Here is an 18100-nt window from a genome sequence, read left to right on the forward strand (position 1 = left end):
TATTATTTTCTGAATGCTGTGTTATCACTTCCTCAGTACATTTGTGCTACAAATGTTAGGCCGAACTGTCCCCTGTTTTCTCCCTGTCTTTTTTCTTAAATAATGGGCTTACATTTGCTGCCTTCCAATCTGTGGGAAGTGTTTTCGATCCTCTGTAATTGTGGAAGGTGACAGCCAGGCACCCACTTTCTCTGTTGTGACTACCCTGAAATCCATGAGATGCAACTCATCTGGGATTTATTACCTGTTTGTCCATTAATTTTGGAGTTTTAGTTTTTTTTTAATCGTGCTCATTTATTTTATACATCTACATAACAAGGAAACAGTCCCCTCGGCCCACCTCATCCATGACAACCAAGTTGCCTACCTGAGCTGGTCCCATTTGACTGTCTTTGGCCCCAATCTTTATCAACCTTTTCTATCCATGTACCTGTCCAAATGTCTTTTTAACGTTGTTTCAACACCTCTACCACTGGCTCTTTCCTTATATCCATGATCATTTGCATGGAAAAGCTGCTCCTCAGGTCTCTTTTAAATCTTTTCTCTCTGTACTCTACTATTTCCGGGAAGGTTCCTGGGAAATATTTGCTTAGTTGTACGTCAGTTCAAAGAAGTTCTCAAAGCATGGTTGGTACACTTGCGAGGGAGCCTGTGGTTACAGTAAAGAAGGAACTGAAGCCTGGTTGAACAACCAGCTGGATGATTCATTTATGCTGCTGCACAAAGCTTGAGTTGCCTCTGAGTTTGGAGGAGTGAATGCTGTGATGTTTGGAAACGTTCCTCTCAATTTTAACTGGTTAGGATTTTGATTAGAATTGGAATCAGAAATGTCTCGACAGGAAATTCCTCACACCCCTTCTCCTTACCATGTCAGACTGCTGCACCTGGAGTCAGTAGGTGATCAATATTCGCTCCTGTGACATGGAAGTCTCAACTTGAACTGCTGGAGGAGCTGAATCAATTTAAACTCTTTTAGTATCCGATTACTGAGTACTTTGTGGCATGAATGGGAATGTCAGTTAAATGGTTAACACAGATGAGCTCATGCTCTAATCATTGGCATTGTATTTTCTCTCAGGATAATATTGAAAAGCTAAATAGTCTAAACCCACATCACATGGATTGGCTTATTTTCTCTTGCACAGCCTCCAGTTACATTGGAGCCATTCCGTCAAGCAATGTAATGCATCATTTAATCTTTATACCTCGTAAGCGATGTTTTTGCCAGTTGTCACTGCTTCCTCTTCTCAAGATGCTGACGGCTTTCATGAATGCCACCACACCTCTGCTATCATGCTTGTGAGCTTAGTCAGCAGAGAAATAGAGATCTGACGAGCACGTGCCCAGACCTGGACTCCTAGCAGGTGTGGCTCTAGAGTGAAGATGGTCAGAAACGCTGGCTCTTTTTCTGAGGCTACGTTTATGTTAAAATCATTATCACAGTTAAACCAGCACCAACTAATGCCAAGCTTATGAGATTTTATTCATCAGTGTGGCACTGTGTGTACTCGGTATGTACTGAGGCAGTACAAAGACAAAAGAGACTGCAAATGGTGAAATCTTGAACAAAAACAGAATGCTGGAATAACTCGGCAGGTCAAGCAGCATCTGTGGAGCAAAAGGTGCTAGTTGACGTTTCCTGCCGAGACCTGTGTCAGGATTATGAGGGAACATGAAAGATTGCAAATACATAGCAGTACATCGGAGGTGAGACTGGTAAATGGTTTTAGGGGCTGGCAGGGGATGGATGGAACCAAATGTGGAGAGAATGGAACCATGTGGTGGGGGGGGATGAACAAAGGGAGAAGAGATCTAGGTGGACAGGCAGGTATGTGTGGGAGGGGAACACCGGGGGTGTGGGTTACCTGAAATTAGAATTCAGATCGCACGTGAGTTGGGTTTCCAATTTCAGGTAACCCACACCCCCAGTGCTCTCCTCCCACAAACATTTGCCTGTCCATCTAGATTTCTTCGCCCTTTGGTTGCCTCCTCTCCTCTTGTCCCCACCCCCACCTCTATCATCTAGTTATTTTTTGTGAGGAAATACAAGTTGTCGCACAAACTATTGGGCGTCACGGTGGCAATTTGGTGGGAGAGTGGCTGCCTTACAGTGACAGAGACCCGGGTTTGATCCTGACTACGGGTGCTGTCTGTACAGAGTTTGTATGTTCTCCTCGTGACCAGCATGGGTTTTCTCAGGGAGCTCTGGTTTCCTCCCACACGTACAGGTTTGTAGGTAAATTGGCTTGGTTAAATTGTAGGATAGTGTTAGTGGGCCTGCTTCCACTCTGTATCTCTGAACTAAACTAAACTTCAGCTGTAATCTGAAACCTAGATTTGCAGGGTCTTGACCTGAAACTGTGGCTTGCAACTTTTGCCTCCACAGATGCTGCTTGGCCTACTGAGTTCTTCCAGCATTGTTTTTGTGAGAGAGTGTACGTTGTCTCACTAATTCCAGCTGTAACCTGAAACTTAGACTTGGAGCAGTGCTCTGTCTGTGCTCGCCTACTGCATTCATGACTGCAGTAGGTCACCCAGTGGAAACATTATTGAGGATACTCACTCCAACTGATCATCATAAATCTTGCAGAATTGGTTTGTCCACTTTTGAAATCACACCCGCATACCTTCACTAAAATGCCAGTGAAGAGATTTACAGTAGCTGCCATCTGTTGAATGAGACTACTAACTGGTCTGACTGCCTTCTCAAGATTGATTCACCAGTGCACCATTTACCCACTAGTTTTTCCATAGTCTCAATGTTCAGGGTCATTTCTGTGCTTTGGCTACATGGCCACCAAGAATGCCCCAAACTCAGTTTGCAACTTGTATTTACTGACAGTGAAAGAGAACTTCATCCTGGCCATGATTTCAGTGGGGATTTTGCACTTGACTCAAGCTCTGTGTGATAATATTTAATTGTTGCAGGAAAGCATGAGATCTGAAATCTTTGTCTGAAAGTGTTTTGTACGTGTTCGCAACAATGCTACTGGGAAAGATATCTGTAGTTTCCCCTGAGGATTTTGTGCGTCTGAGTGTGTCGTAACAGTTGTCTGTATCTGAAGGGGCAGCAGAGGTCACTGATGGAGATGCAGTTTGAAGTCAATTCCTTGTTTAGGACTTTCTAATGAACTGTTTTCTACTCTCGAGAAGCTCATTGGAGGCTGCATTTGACAGCATGCTGATCTTCTAAAGATTGAGTCAAATTTCCGAAGTGAATTGAGCAGACTTCTGTGAACGGATTTTATCACACACTAAGAGACGATGTTGGAAATTACATAGTTGTGATAAAATTCTATTTCCCATATCAGCTTGATTTTGGTTCCCTCACGTATCAAATCACATTTCACCTAGTTTTAACCACGGAGGGAGGATCCAGCTACTCACCCCAGTCAGACGCATGGAGAAGGGGATTTTTATTTTGATGTGCTGCTGACTACTTTGAATCAGATATTATAACTTGAGGTTAACCTTTTACAGGGTTCCTTGTAAAAAATTACTGTTGAATGGCAGTCTGTGCAGTTTTGCTCTGTGGTAATCTCCTTACCCCAGACTATTGAGCTGCCACAGAGTGGAGCTTTGATCACCCTATACTTGTCTATTGCTCTTAGAATAAGTAAGTAAGTAAGTTTATTGGCCAAGTATTCACATACAAGGAATTTGCCTTGGTGCTTCGCCCACAAGTAACAACATGACATACAATGGCAGTTACGAATGACTCAGAAAACACTAAACATTAATAATAATAAAACATTAATGATAATAATAATAAAACACCATTGATCAAGCATGTGAACCAACAAAATACCAGCTCAAAGGGAGGCTACAGATTTTTGGCTGTTGAGTAGAGCAACTACTCGTGGATCAAAACTGTTTTTAATGTCTGGCTGTGGCAGCTTTGACAATCCGGAATGAGACAGACTCCAATCTTGGGAAGCCTTGCTGTTGCTGTACTTGTATCAACAGTGATCATGATGAAGAAAATGAAATCTGGGATCATTTGGATAGAATAATGATGTTTATTGTTACAATTTATATCAGCAGAAAATGATTTCAAAGGTCACCAATTGGTCAGAAATACTGTCCATTAGGACAGGGCTAATGATTTACTCAGTGAGGAACTGGTGTACGTGCAATGCTCGTTGCAGTCCAAAATAATTTTAAAAAATGATAAATGTCTCCTGGTGGTTATTCGAGAGAAGCTTGTGTGAGAACTGTACTTGTTGGTATGAACTTTCTGTGGTTTGAGTGGGGCCAATCTTACCTCAATCGAAACTGGATAATTTAGCAAGTACTTTCCAATCTTATGTTCCATCCAAACATTTAAACCTAAAAATCCTTCTGGGCTGGAACCTGGTTTGCTGGATTCAACACATATCTCTGGCAATCATGACATTAATCCCAAGTGCAACAGTATGATTGTGCCATCCATGTGGTGCCTCGTCTGTGTGACAAGACTGTGCAGAGGGAGATTTGGTTAGTGTTCAACGCATGCCGTCCCCGCCCAGAGACAGCTTTCCTGTGCATCTAACAGCCTGGTCCCTGGTGTAGGAGAGTGTGATTGGTAGGGTAGTATGAGCTTTCCTCTATATCTGCACCGTTTTAATATAAAGTAACTTTACTTTCAGCAGCAAACAATGGAAATAAAATAATGTCCTCCTTGTCCAGAATGCACTTAACCCTTTCCTTCGCTCCATAGATGCTGCTGCACCCGCTGAGTTTCCCCAGCAATTTTGTGTACCTGCACTTAACCCTTGCAGTGTCCAGAAGTCCTGGGCTCCAGTGAGTCAACTGATACTGGATGCTCCATCTCCAGGGATACCTGGGTGCAACCTCTGCTGTCCCTACCCGGGGAATGAGTGACAGGACAGCGTACAAAGAGTTTACTTTGAATCTAACGAATGCAGCCCATGCTGTGTGTGACTATGTGGATAGCACCATGGGGTGGCACAATGGCTAGTAGAGCTCGGTGGAATTCAATGCTTTTGTAACCTGGGTTCAAATCTGACATTCAGTGCTATCTATGAAGACCTTGCATGTGGGGGTTGGTATGTTGTACCAACATTGGTATCATTGGTCATGACCATCATAGGTCATTGTAAATTGTCCGTATAGTATAGTATAGTATAGTATAGTATATCTTTATTGTCATTTTCCTGAGTACTCACATACCCAGAGGAAACGAAAAAACGTTGCTCAACCAGTGTCCATTCAGTGTGCAGTAAAAAATAAATAGAAATAGAAATACATATATCATGAACAAATTAAACACTCTACTCTCTACTAAACATCAACAGGCGTTCCGATCGGCAGCGGCACGACAGTGGCTCTGCTGCAGTGTGTCCAGGTTGGTGGTTGGTGCGCGATACTTTGGCAGGGGGGCAAAGTCCGTTTATCAGTCTTATAGCCTGCGGGAAGAAGCTGAGGAGCATCCTGCTGGTTTTGCAGCTAATGCTCCTGTACCTCTTCCCAGATGGCAGGATGGAGAATATGTGATGCGATAGGTGGTAGGGGTCTTTGATGATGGAGATGGCTCTGCTGATACATCTCTTCCTGTATATGTCCAGCAGGAAAGGGAGTGGAGCACCAATAATCCTGCTGGCGGTCTTCACAATCCTGTCTAGTTGGTGCCGTTCGTACGCCTTGCAGCTCCCGAACCAGGAAGTGATGCCGTAGGTTAATATGCTCTCGATTGTCCCCCTATAAAAAGTTCGTAGGTGTGTAGTGGGGAGACCTGCTTTCCGTAGTCTTCGGAGAGGGAGTAGTCGCTGCTGGGCTCTCTTGACCAGTGCTGTGGTGTTGGTCGTGGACGTCAGGTCATCTGACAGGTGGAGTCCTAGGAACTTCACGCTGCTGACCCTTTATAGTAGGGAAGTTGCAGAATCTGGGGGTGTTTATGGGATTGTGGGGGGAGTAAAATGAACTGGTGTATGTAGGATTAGTGTTAATGGGTGCTTGATGATTGGTGTGGACTTGTGTAATCGAAGGGGCTGTTTCCAAGATAGGCAACTCTGACACTCCAGCTGTTAATTTCACTCTATTTCTGACCCTGGGAGTGTGTGGTGGAACGATAGATGGAAACTTACTCTGTGTCTAATGTGGACACACTTGGAGATGTCAATTTATATACAATTAACACATTTACTGAATCACATCAACCTGGATTAAAATAGAAATAATTTAAAAATTATTAAAGAATTTATGATTCAGTGAGCTCGCTCTGAGATATACTGGGCATCAAGTAAATGTTGTCAAAGAAGACAAAAGCGATTGCACATGCTGGAATCTCGAACAGAAATAGAATGTAAAAACAAACTTAGTGGGTCAAGCAGCATCTGTGGGGGCAGGAGGTACAAGTTGACACTTCATCAGGTCCGAGTGGGAATAGGAAAGATTGCCTATGTGAAGCAGTACATAGGGGTGGAATAGAGGCTGGCGGAGGAGAGGTGGAACCAATTGAGGGGAGGATGATGGGTAGAGGGAAGAGGTGGCGGGAGGGATGAACAGAGGAGAAAACTACGTGGACATGTGAACGGGTGAGGGAGGAGAGCACCGGGGATGAGGGTTATCTAAAATTGGAAAATTCAATATTTAGATCATTGGGTTGTAAGATACCCACGGGGAATAGGAGGTGGCATTTTTCTAATCTCCTCAACAATAGAGAAGCCTGAGGACAGACAGGTTGGTGTGGGAGTGGGAAAGAGAGTGCAAATGGCATGCATCCGGAAATTCAAGATCACCATTGTGGACAGAGTGGTGATGCCACTGTAGAGGAGGCCACATCAAGAGCACCGCTTGCAGCAGACCAGATTGGAGAGGGTTCAGGTGAATTTGCCTCATCTGGAAGGGCTGATTAGGTCCCTGGATAGTGGTGAGGGTGGAGATAAAGAGGGAAATCTTGCACCTCCCACTGTTCCAGGGAAAAGTGTCAGGGGATGGGGAGGAATGAAGGGACCATAGAGTTGTGAAGAGAGCAATCCCCATAGAGAGCAGAAAGGGGTGAAGAGGGTAAGATGTAACTGGTGATGGTATCACATTGGAGCTGGTGGAAGTGGGGGTGTCTGATGATATATGGACGTGGTAGCTGCTGGGGGGAAAGGTGGGGACCAGGGGAACTCTGCTGCTGTTCTGCCTGGGAGTAAGAGTAGGATTTCAAAGCAGCTGTGCTGGAAATTAGGGCTGCATCAACTGACGGGGGTAAAGCCACACATCTGGTTGGAGGAGGCGTTTCAGTGGAAAGTGAATTGTGTTTATTGATCAGTATCTGGAGCAGCTTCAATTGGCATTCTCCCCACCATGGATGCTTAATATGGGTCAGGATTATGAGTCTGCTCAATCAGTAATCTTTGTTGAAAGTTAAGATGGTGTCAGGCATCACCTGATTCTCGTTCCAGCTGAGGCACCGATCATTGTCAGTGCTACAGTTGAAGAGCTGCTGCCTGAGGGAGTTCACAGCCTTAATTTGGTCATCTACTAGCTTCTCAGCCCCCGTAAAAAAAACTACCTCTTTCCCACTGAGGGTGTCTATTCAGCAGTTGGCTAGTTAGCCCGAGATGGGCTGTGGGTAAGTTCAGGCTCATTGAGGGAGAGGAAGTGTTTTACGTGGTAATGACTTGACTGGTGTCACACACAGGCCAGGTTCGTGCACTTGTGACCTCGGTCACTCAAACCACAACTGAAGTGGTATATCACCACGATTCATTTTAAGAAGTGCTTGCTGGTTTCCAATATACTTGTTTTACTGTTGTCGGCCAGTGTGTGCCAGGTTGCAGTTTGGGTGGTTAAACACAAAACCACACACTTGTAGTGAATGTGGCGAAGCGACGTGACAAGATCCATGTAGCTGTGTCGAAGCGGTAGGTTGGAGCAGCTCGTGAGGCCGATTATCACCTACCTTTGCTCACCCTCCTTACTAAGCAGATCACTGAGTGGAAACCTGTGTGCGTCTTCTCTCCTCTGCCGCATCCGTTCGTTGCAGGCCATATTTAAGTGTTTGACATGTGCACGAGTGGCTTTTTTTATTTTTGTTTTTGAACGTTATTCCCTCCCCCTCCCGTGTGAAGCGGAACTCTGGCTGGGGACGGAGGGAACTGAAGCTGCTTCGCACTGCTGGGTTGCAGCTTGCAAATTTACTGTGTCCAACCCCACGAAAATTCATCCCAGGGCTCATCATGACTCTCGGGACTGTCACGGGGGTTGAGAACGTTTGAGAAATGAGTTGAACACGACTGCTCGACAGTACAGATCACTGTTTGTGCAGGGTGAGGCAGCTGGGTAATGGATGGGCCAATGCCTTGATCTGAACAAAAGGGCAGAAGGCTGAGGGCACTTTGCTTTTCTCATGACCCAGCTTCTCTCCACCCACACATCCACCCCCACTCAACACCCTCTGAAAACGCTGTCTTGTGGTCGGAGACATCTGTGTTCCATTGGGACCAACTACCCTCTGGTCTAGTTTAGTTTAGAGATACAGCGCGGAAACAGGCCCTTTCGGCCCACCGGGTCCGCGCCGACCAGCGATCCCCACACATTAACACTATCCTATACCCACGAGGGACTATTTTTACATTTACCAGGCCAATTAACCTACATACCTGTACGTCTTTGGAGTGTGGGAGGAAACTGTAGATCTCGGAGAAAACCCACGCAGGTCACAGGGAGAACGTACAAACTCCGTACAGACAGCATCCATAGTCAGGATCGAACTCAAGTCGACGGGGCTGCATTCGCTGCAAGGCAGCAACTCTACCGCTGTGTCACCATGAATAAGGCCAATCCTCTCAGAGTGTTGGTGAGCTTTTCAACTTGGACTGTAAGATGGGAATTGCAATTCAGAGATGAGCAATATTCTCTCTCCAGTGCCCCTCTCTCTGCCTCCACATCCTGTGCTGCGCAGGGACAGAGGAATGGGATCTCTGGAATCAGTTTCTTAGCTTTCTATAGCCAATGATCATCAAGACTAATTGAAGTGCCCTCTCTCCTGCCCCAACTAAACCCAGGACCGACTGGTCTTCTGACTGGTGACTCACTGTAAACTTCTCTAAATGTTCCTCATCTGCTAAATTGAACCAAGATAATCTGATGTTTTTCTCTCTCTCTCTTTTGGAATGTAAAATGTTTGGAATTATCTCTTGTGAAGATATGAATGTGAAAAGTTTGGGACATCTCCACAGTAACCATTTCCAATTCGTTGTACTGGTCCGGACAATGGAATTTAAAGTTTGGAGATCGGATCTGTTGATCAGTTTGCCGATGAGGCTTTTAGCATTTAAACAGCACAATGTTGTATTAAATAATGGCACTGTGATAAGCAGCACTGAGATTTGTGCTAATATGCATCATTCTATAATGAAGCACTGGTTCTGAGCATTGCTGGACTGGCCTGGCCTGGCCAAAGTTGAGTGCTGATTATTTTTCTGATTGAGTTTTTACAATTGATTTAAATGTAGAGGCTAGAATTGCGAGGCAGGAATATGATCATTTCCCCAAGGTCTGGCATACTTATAATGAAGTGCTCTGTGCTTTTCATGTCCTCCAGCTGGTAACAATTGTTTCTCGCGCTGAGGTAGACAAATGGGGAGACCGCTCTCCCACCAGCTTTGATATCTTTTGCTGGTGGCAGATGAGGTTGGGTTGAGGCTAACGATAGGGTGCCTGCTTCCTACAGAGTAGAGCAGGGGGAAAAGTGCTCCCTCAGTCACACCTGTCCCGGCCTGCATCCCATTTTGCCTCTGCTCTCACAACATATCTGTTAGTCTGAACAGGCTGGTCGATGCATGTGAAAGCCTGAGGCTGATTGTTAGCCTTCAGTACCGGCTTTGTCATCCCATCTGACGAGGAGCACAGATAGGGTAAATAGGAAGATAGATGTCCCCAGAGGAGAAGTGGCTGAACCCAGAGGGCATAAGTTTAAGGTAAAAGGCAGGAGGTTCAGAAAGGACCTGAGGAAAGATTTTTTCATTCATGTTGGTTAGAATCTGGCTGAGAGGGTGATGGAAGCAGGTACTTTGACAACTTGTAAGCAGCAGTTAGGAAAGTACATGTTTTTGTTCCGTGACTCTCATTTCCCTCTAAAAACTTTTACTCTCACACCCCAAAACTCACCTGAGCTTATTGTGCTGAAATGAACACAAGGGCCATCCTTACATACAATTTTTAAAGATGAGTAATTATTTAGTATGAATGTCTTGTAAGATAGTGCGGGAGCCTCTGTTGATTTGTTGGGTGAAGTGCTGTGTGATGTTGATATTCCATTTTGTATCCTGGCTGTTAACTGTGTTTCTGGCCAGCCGAAGGCACCTGATTCCTATAGGTTGCTAATATTTGTTTCGCTGTAATTTTGAGTTGGATGTTACATTATTCACCTGCTGTCAGATAGGTCCTGAGGTCAGTGTCTGAACATCATTCACAATGGCCTTTAGATAAGGATGATCTCCAGCAGAGGGCGGCACTGTGCCGAATGATACTGAGCCTTGGCAGCAGGAGCAGGTCTGTCTGTGACTGTGGGCACGTTTCGTTTCCAGGCATCTGTTCCTTGCCACTGAGCAGTGGTCATGCTGTCCTCTGCCTCTGATGTTGACTGCTGATAAGAACATGCTGCGAGAAGATTAATTGTCTCTTTCTTTTTTTTCCCCTACCCTTCCATTTTACCCCCCCCTAAACACAGCTGAATAAAAGATTTATCCTGAATTTCCTTCATGCCCAAGGGAAGCTGTTCACTAAGATAGGGTAAGTGCAAAATATATTTTCTCTTGTATATTAAAGATGACACTTCAATGGATCCTCAGAGAATTTTGTTTCCTGTGTAGTGTTGAAATTAAATATTGTAATGCCAGCAGTTTCAACATGTTAAATAAACTTGGCATTAACTCTTTGTGAGCTGTTTTCTCTGCTGTGGAGCAGCAGTATCGCATTTTGATATGTAATTCTGGTATCTGGACAATGCAACCTCTAGCTGGCACACCACGAATGGGCAGCATTCTGCAAACCTCTCCAGTGCTACAAACTACAGCTCAGAGATTATGACAGCATCGAGTGGCAGGTTTGAACAACTCTTTTCGTACTTCACACTCGGGTGCTGATGCATTAATCAACCGTAGAGGCTGAGTCCTCCAGCGTTGCAGCACTTCGAGCCGCTGAAACATTCTCAGCTCCAGGAGTAAAATGTGAGCTCTTTCTCATCTTCAAAACCCACTTTCTGCAGCAATACTTTGTTCCCTGTGCCTGTGTACACCTTGGCGAGGGAGTGTTACATTCTAAGTCCTGTTTGGCAGGCTGCAGCTTGATCTGAGATGCCATGGTATAACATGTGATTTGAGCATTGCGTGCAGTAGCCTAGGTTCCCTGTCAACATGAGTTGATCTGAACACATGAAGCTTGAATATAGAGATGACTTGAATATCAGGAACGTCCAAGAACAAACTCCCCGGTAATTGGGTGAATCAATGTAAGCCATAAATGGAATGTTCTGAAATCTCATAAATGTTCTCATAAATGCAATGTTCAGAAGTCTGAAATGCATAGAATGTCCCATTCCAATAATACCCTAATGCTCGTCCACCCAACCTTGCTTTTGGATATTGATTAATTGATATTCCTTTTCATTCAAACATAAACATTCAGTAATGTCATAAATAGTATCTTTATTTGGCAGTATATTGAGTCAGAGGCATACCGTGTGGAAACAGACCCTTCTTGTTGGGTCAACATGCCAACACCGACCAACATGTCCCATCTCTACTAGTCCCACCTGCCTGTGTTTCGCCCATACTCCTCTAAACCTATCCTTGCCATGTAACTATCTGAATGTTTCTTAAATGTTGCAATAGTACCTGCCTCAACTACCTCCTTCGACTGCTCGTTTCATACACCCACCAATATTTGCGTTAAAAAGTTACCTCTCAGGTTCTTTTTAAACCTTTCCCCCCCTCACTTTAAACCTATGTCCTCTGGTTCTCGATTCCCCAACTCTGCGCGTTTACCTGATCTACTCCTCTCATGATTTTATACATCTCTATAAGATCACCCCTCATCCTCCTGCGCTCCAAGGAATAGAGTCCTAGCCTGCTCAACCTCTCGCTAGAGCTCAGGCCCCTGAGTCCCGGCAACATCCTTGTAAATCTTCTCTGCACCCTTTCCAGCTTCACAACATCTTTCCTATGACATGGTGCCCAAAACTGAACACAATACTCTACATGTGGCCTCACCAACGTCCTATATAATTGCAACATGACCTCCCACAGACCATTTATGATTTTATCACTTCAGGGTCTGCCCTCTAAAGCCTCCTTATTGTTCCCCAACCCCGCACGGCCCAGTTTTATCTTCTCCCCAAGTCCATAAACAGAACTGCCTTGTCAGACCCATTGTTTCTGCTTGCTCCTGTCCCACTGAATTAATTTCCACATACCTCAACTCCATCCTGGTCCAATCCCTCTCCACCTATGTCCAAGACACCTCACATGCCCTTCGTCCCTTCAATTACTTCCGTTTTCCAGACCCCCCAGTCCCTCATCATTATTATCGATGTTCAGTCACTCAACTCCTCCACCCCCCCTCCAGGAAACTCTTAAAGCCCTCCGTTTCTTCCTCGACCGCACAACCAGCCATTTTCCCTCGATCAACACTCCTCCACCCAGCAGAGCTGGTCCTTACTCGTAACAACTTCTCCTTCGACTCCTCCCTCTTCCTGCAGATCCAAGGGCACTCGTATGGGCCCCAGCTATGCCTGCCTCTTTGTAGAGTATGTCGAGCAATCCCTGTTCCAGGCGTACACTGGCCCTATCCCCGAACTCTATCTCTGCTACATTGACGACTGCATCGGGTCTACCTCCTGCACCCATGCAGAACTCACTGACTTCATTAACCTCACTACTAATTTCCAACCTAAACTCAATTTCACTTGGAACATCTCCGACATTTCCCTACCGTTTCTTGATCTCACCATCTCCATCACAGGAGATAGACTATCAACTGACATCTATTATAAACCTACTGACTCCCACAGCTATTTAGACTACACTTCTTCCCACCCTGCCTCCTGCATAGACTACCCCCTTTTACCAATTCCTCCGTCTACGCCGCATCTGCGCCCAGCATAAGGTGTTCCATATCAGGACATCACAGATGTCCTCATTCTTTTGGGAACGGGGGATCCCCTCTTCCATCATAGATGACACCCTCACTAGGGCCTCCTTGATATCCTGCAGCTCTGCTCTTGCTCCCCCTCCTCCCAATCGTAACAGGGACCGAGTCCCCCTAGTCCTCATCTTTCACCCCATCAGCCATCGCATAAAACACATAATCTGACATTTGTGCCACCTCCAACGGGATCTCACCACTAGCCACGTCTTCCCATCTCCACCCCTTTTTCCTTTCCCCAGAGACCGTTCCCTCTGCAACTCCCTAGTTAACTCGTCCCTTCTTACCCAAACCACCCCCTCCCCAGGTTCTTTCCCCTGCAACCACAGGAGATGGAACACCTGTCCCTATACCATCTCCCTCGAATCCGTCCAAGGACTTCGACAGTCTTTTCAGATGAGGCAGAGGTTCACTTGCACCTCCTCCAACGTCATCTACTGTATCCACTGTTCAAGATGCGGACTCCTATATATCGGCGAGACCAAGCGCAGGCTCGGCGATCGTTTCGCTCAACACCTACCTGATCTCCCGGTTGCTAAACACTTTAACTCCCCCTCACATTCCCACACTAATCTTTCTGTCCTGGGCCTCCTCCAGCGGTATGAATATTGACCTCTAACTTCAAGTAACCCTTGCTTTCCTTAATCTTCATCTCTTTTGATCCCTAATGCCCCTGTCCCACTTAGGCAATTTATTTGGAGACTACAGGCGATTCGGCTGTCGGCACATGGTCTCCGGGGTGTCGCTTGTATAGCCTCCTCAGTCACCCAAAGAGTCGTACCTTTTTTCTTGTAGCTGCCGGATTTTGAAATGTTCAAAACTTTTCGGTGACAGTTTGCTTGTCGTAGGTTGTCGCCAGGATGACGTAGGTTGTTGGCGGTGCTGACTTCCGTGAATTCCATTGGCGACTACCTACATCAACCTACGTCAACTGGTGACAGGTACCAGCGACTGAATTGTCTAAAGGTGCTTTCAGTTGTCACCGACAGGGTCGTACCTTGTCATAGCTTGTCGCGGGTGGACGTAGGTCGTCGTAGGTGTGGTCGTAGGTGGACGTCCTAATGGGTCGCCGGTTGTTGGTAGCTTGATGTAGACTAGGTGGTAGGTTGTTGTAGACATTGTCATAGACATTGTCGTATGGGGGGGGTCCAGTCGCCGGTTTTTCGGCAACCTGCTACGACTACGACAGTTGCCGTAAAAATCGCCTAAGTGGGACAGGCCCATTACACTTCCTTACCTCTGTAACGGCCTGCCACTGCGCTCAGAAGTGTTTCGACCCGAAACGTCACACATTCCTTCTATCCAGAGATGCTGCCTGACCTGCTGAGTTACTCCTGCATTTTGTGTCTATCTTCGGTGTAAACCAGCATCTGCAGTTCCTTCCTACACATGACCCCCAAATTTCTATACATATAGGTCATGGGAGAGGTATTTAAAGTGGTTTGAGGTGACCTCAGATTTTAAAGTATATCTGAATGTTGGCCTGTAACTTCCTTCACTCTCACAGCTGTGCTGGGTTTCTTGCCCCCGCCATAGATTCCATCTCCACTATTAACCTATGGTCTGGACTTACATGTGCTTTAGAAGGTGCCACATCTATTGTTCTTGGAAACAGTTAAACTGGTGAGGACGGTTAGGCTGCTGTGATGTAATGAGAAATCTGCTGTGACTCTGGCGAGGTTAACATGACATTGTAAAGAGTTGTCGTCATTACCGAATGTGATGTTTGCAATGCAGAGTAGAAGAATAATTCACTGTGTAAATAACATGGATTAATATAATTTGATTATGAGGCACCTGATTTCAAGACAGAGTTTCTGAACCAACCCTTGCGACTGTGAGCCTGGAATGTATTCATATGTGCCTGTCCAGGGTGCCTTTTCTATCCATTTCTCATTTGGTCTCCCCAGAGTACACGCGCAGGGCCTATGTGAGTCACCGTGTGCATGACATTTGCAAACAAAAGCTAAAGAAGCGAATCTTTAAAGTATCAATATTACAACCAGTGGTAGGAAGTGAGAGATCATCCACTTTTTATGCCAGAAAGAGAAGTGGGAATGTATTCTTGGTAGAACATTGGGAGGTATCAAGGAACCGGTGAACTTTAGGTCTCTGTACATGTCATTAAACCAAGCATGCTGGTGTGGAAATTAAGCAAATGGGAATTAAAAACAAAATGGCATGAACATATGACAGGTCAGGCATCTGTGTAGAGCAGTATAGAGTTTGGGAAGAAAAGAACTGCAGATAGAAACATAGAACATAGAGAAATATGTACAGGATTAGGCCATTGGGCCCTTCGAGCCAGCATCACCATTTAATATGATCATGACTAATCATCTAAAATCAGTAACTCGTTCCTACTTTTACTCCTTATCCCTTAATTCCTTTAGCCCTAAGAGCTAAATCTAACTCTCTTGAAACATTCAGTGAATTGGCCTCCACTGCCCTCTGTGACAGAGAATTCCACAGATTCACATCTCTCTGGGTGAAGACGTTTTTCCTCATCTCAGTCCAAAATGGCTTACCCCTAATTCTTAAACTGTGACCACTGGTTCTGGACTCCCTTAATAGCGGGAACATTTTTCCTGCATCTGGCCTGTCCAATCCGTTAAGAATTGTATATGTTTCTATAATATATCCTCTCATCCTTCTAAATTCCAGCTCAGTTGACCCATTCTTTCATCATATGTCAGTCCATCAGTCCCGCCATTAACCTGGTGAACCTAAGCTGCACTCCCTCAATGGCAATAATGTTCTTCCTCAAATTAGGAGACCAAAATTGCACACAATACTCCAGGTGCGATCTCACCTGGGCCCTGTACAACTGCAGTAGGACCTCCTTCCTCCTAAACTCAAATCCTGTTGCAATGAAGGCCAACATGCCATTAGCTTGTTCTTTTTGTTCTTGTCACCAAAGTGGATAACCTCACATTCATCAGTCAATGAAAGTAATCATGCAGGTACAGCAGGCAGTGATGAAAGCGAATGGCATGTTAGCCTTCATAACAAGAGGAGTTGAGTATAGGAGCAAAGAGGCCCTTCTGCACTTGTACAGGGCCCTAGTGAGACCACACCCGGCGTATTGTGTGCAGTTTTGGTCCCCAAATTTGAGGAAGGACACACTTGCTATTGAGGGAGTGCAGGTAAGTTCACAAGGTTAATTCCCGTGATGGTGGGACTGTCATAAGCTGAGAGAAAGGAGCGGTTGGGCTTGTATACTCTGGAATTTAGATGGATGAGAGGGCATCTTATTGAAACATATAAGATTATTAAGGGTTTGGACACGCTAGAGGCAGGAAACATGTTCCTGATGTTGGGGAGTCCAGTACCAGGGGCCACAGTTCAAGAATAAGGGGTAAGCCATTTAGAACGGAGATGAGGAAATACTTTTTTACACATAGTTGTGAGTCTATGGAATTCTCTGCCTCAGTGGGCGGTGGAGGCCGGTTCTCTGGATACTTTCAAGAGAGAGCTAGAGAGGGCTCTTAAAGATGGCGGAGTCAGGGGATATGGGGAGAAGGCAGGAACGGGGTACTGACTGTGGGTGATCAGCCATGATCACATTGAATGGCGGTGCTGGCTCGAAGGGCCGAATGGCCTACTCCTACACCTATTATCTACTGTCTATTGTCTATCGACATTATACTGCATCTCCCCACTCACCTAACCTATCCAAGTCACCCTGCAGCCTCATCGCAGCTCATACTGCCACCCAGCATTGTGTCATCCGCTTTTACATTTAATTACATCCGATGTTACATTTAATTCCCTCGTCTAAATCGTTAATATATATTGTAAATAACTGGGGTCCCAGCACCGAGCCTTGCGGCACCCCACTAGTCACTGGGTTAAATCGAAGGTAGACACAAAATGCTGGAGTATCCCTGGAGAGAAGGAATGGGTGACGTTTCGGGTCAAAACTGAAGCAAGGTCTCGACTCGAAACGTCATCCGTTCCTTCTCTCCAGAGTTGCTGCCTGTCCCGCTGAGTTACTCCAGCATTTTGTGTGTACCTGTAGAGTTTGGGTTTCAGGTCATTGACCTTTTATCAGAGCTGATGGAATTGTTGGTTCTTGGCAATACAAATGGCTGGGAATAGTAATGAAGAACCTTGTCAAACATAAACAGAAAATATATTCAATCTCAGCATTGTTGATGGGATTTTAAGGAATCAAAGAAAACAGGGTTGGTGCAGGAAAATGGCAATGAGCCAAAAGAGCAGCCATGATGGAGTTGACACAAAGGACCAGAGACTTGAGTTTTTTTATGTTTGAGCACCAGACCATGAAAGGGATGTAGGCTGTGGTGAGTGAGATGCAATGCACATATTTGTTCTTGGACTTAAACGGTTAAATTGCTAAACTATAGGTTGCCTATAATTTGCATTCCCTTGTTTGGAAGGTCAGGCGGTATATAATTGAGGTATTTAAAATGATTGAGATTTCATAGGTTAGTTGCAGGAAACTATTTCCACTGGTAAGGAAATCCAAAACACAGGGCACACTATTGAAGTGAGATCTGGGCCATGCAGTCCTGAAATAGGGCAGCTGTTTCTGACAACAAACATGGGAATTTGCAACCCCGCCCCAAAGGATGTTCTTGCTGTGGCTTTATTGGAATTTAAATGTGAGAGCAAGGAAAGGTATATGTTCGCAGAGATATGGGTGCAATATGGGTAAATGTGACTGATTTAGATGGGCATCTTGATTGGTGTAATGAGTTGGGACAAAGGATCTATTTCTGTACTGTATTACTCTATAACTCTCACCTCAATATTTTTTTCTCAACTTGGCTTGTTTCTCTAGTTAGGCCACATGATGAGCCTTTCTCTCCTCAGTGAGCACCAGGGAGTACCCTATCCTACACACATGCACGACTGTGAGTTTCGATAGGTATGTAAAATGCAAAAGACTGTTAAGGCAAATGTCAGTCAAGAGAATTAATGTTGGGGAATAAGC

The 18100-nt window shown here is 45.2% G+C and overlaps 1 protein-coding gene across 1 annotated transcript in view; it reads left to right on the forward strand.

Annotated features, from left to right (window-relative positions):
- The window catches only part of smg6 (SMG6 nonsense mediated mRNA decay factor), a 293373-nt gene that overhangs the window by 45004 nt on the left and 230269 nt on the right, over positions 1 to 18100 (forward strand). Inside the window, exon 9 of the mRNA XM_033045897.1 lies at positions 10667 to 10728. Coding sequence (XP_032901788.1) covers positions 10667 to 10728 — 62 coding nt within the window. The remainder of the gene's footprint in view (positions 1 to 10666; positions 10729 to 18100) is intronic.

Source organism: Amblyraja radiata, chromosome 28 (assembly GCF_010909765.2).
Source record: "Amblyraja radiata isolate CabotCenter1 chromosome 28, sAmbRad1.1.pri, whole genome shotgun sequence".
Taxonomy (NCBI): Eukaryota; Metazoa; Chordata; class Chondrichthyes; order Rajiformes; family Rajidae; genus Amblyraja; species Amblyraja radiata.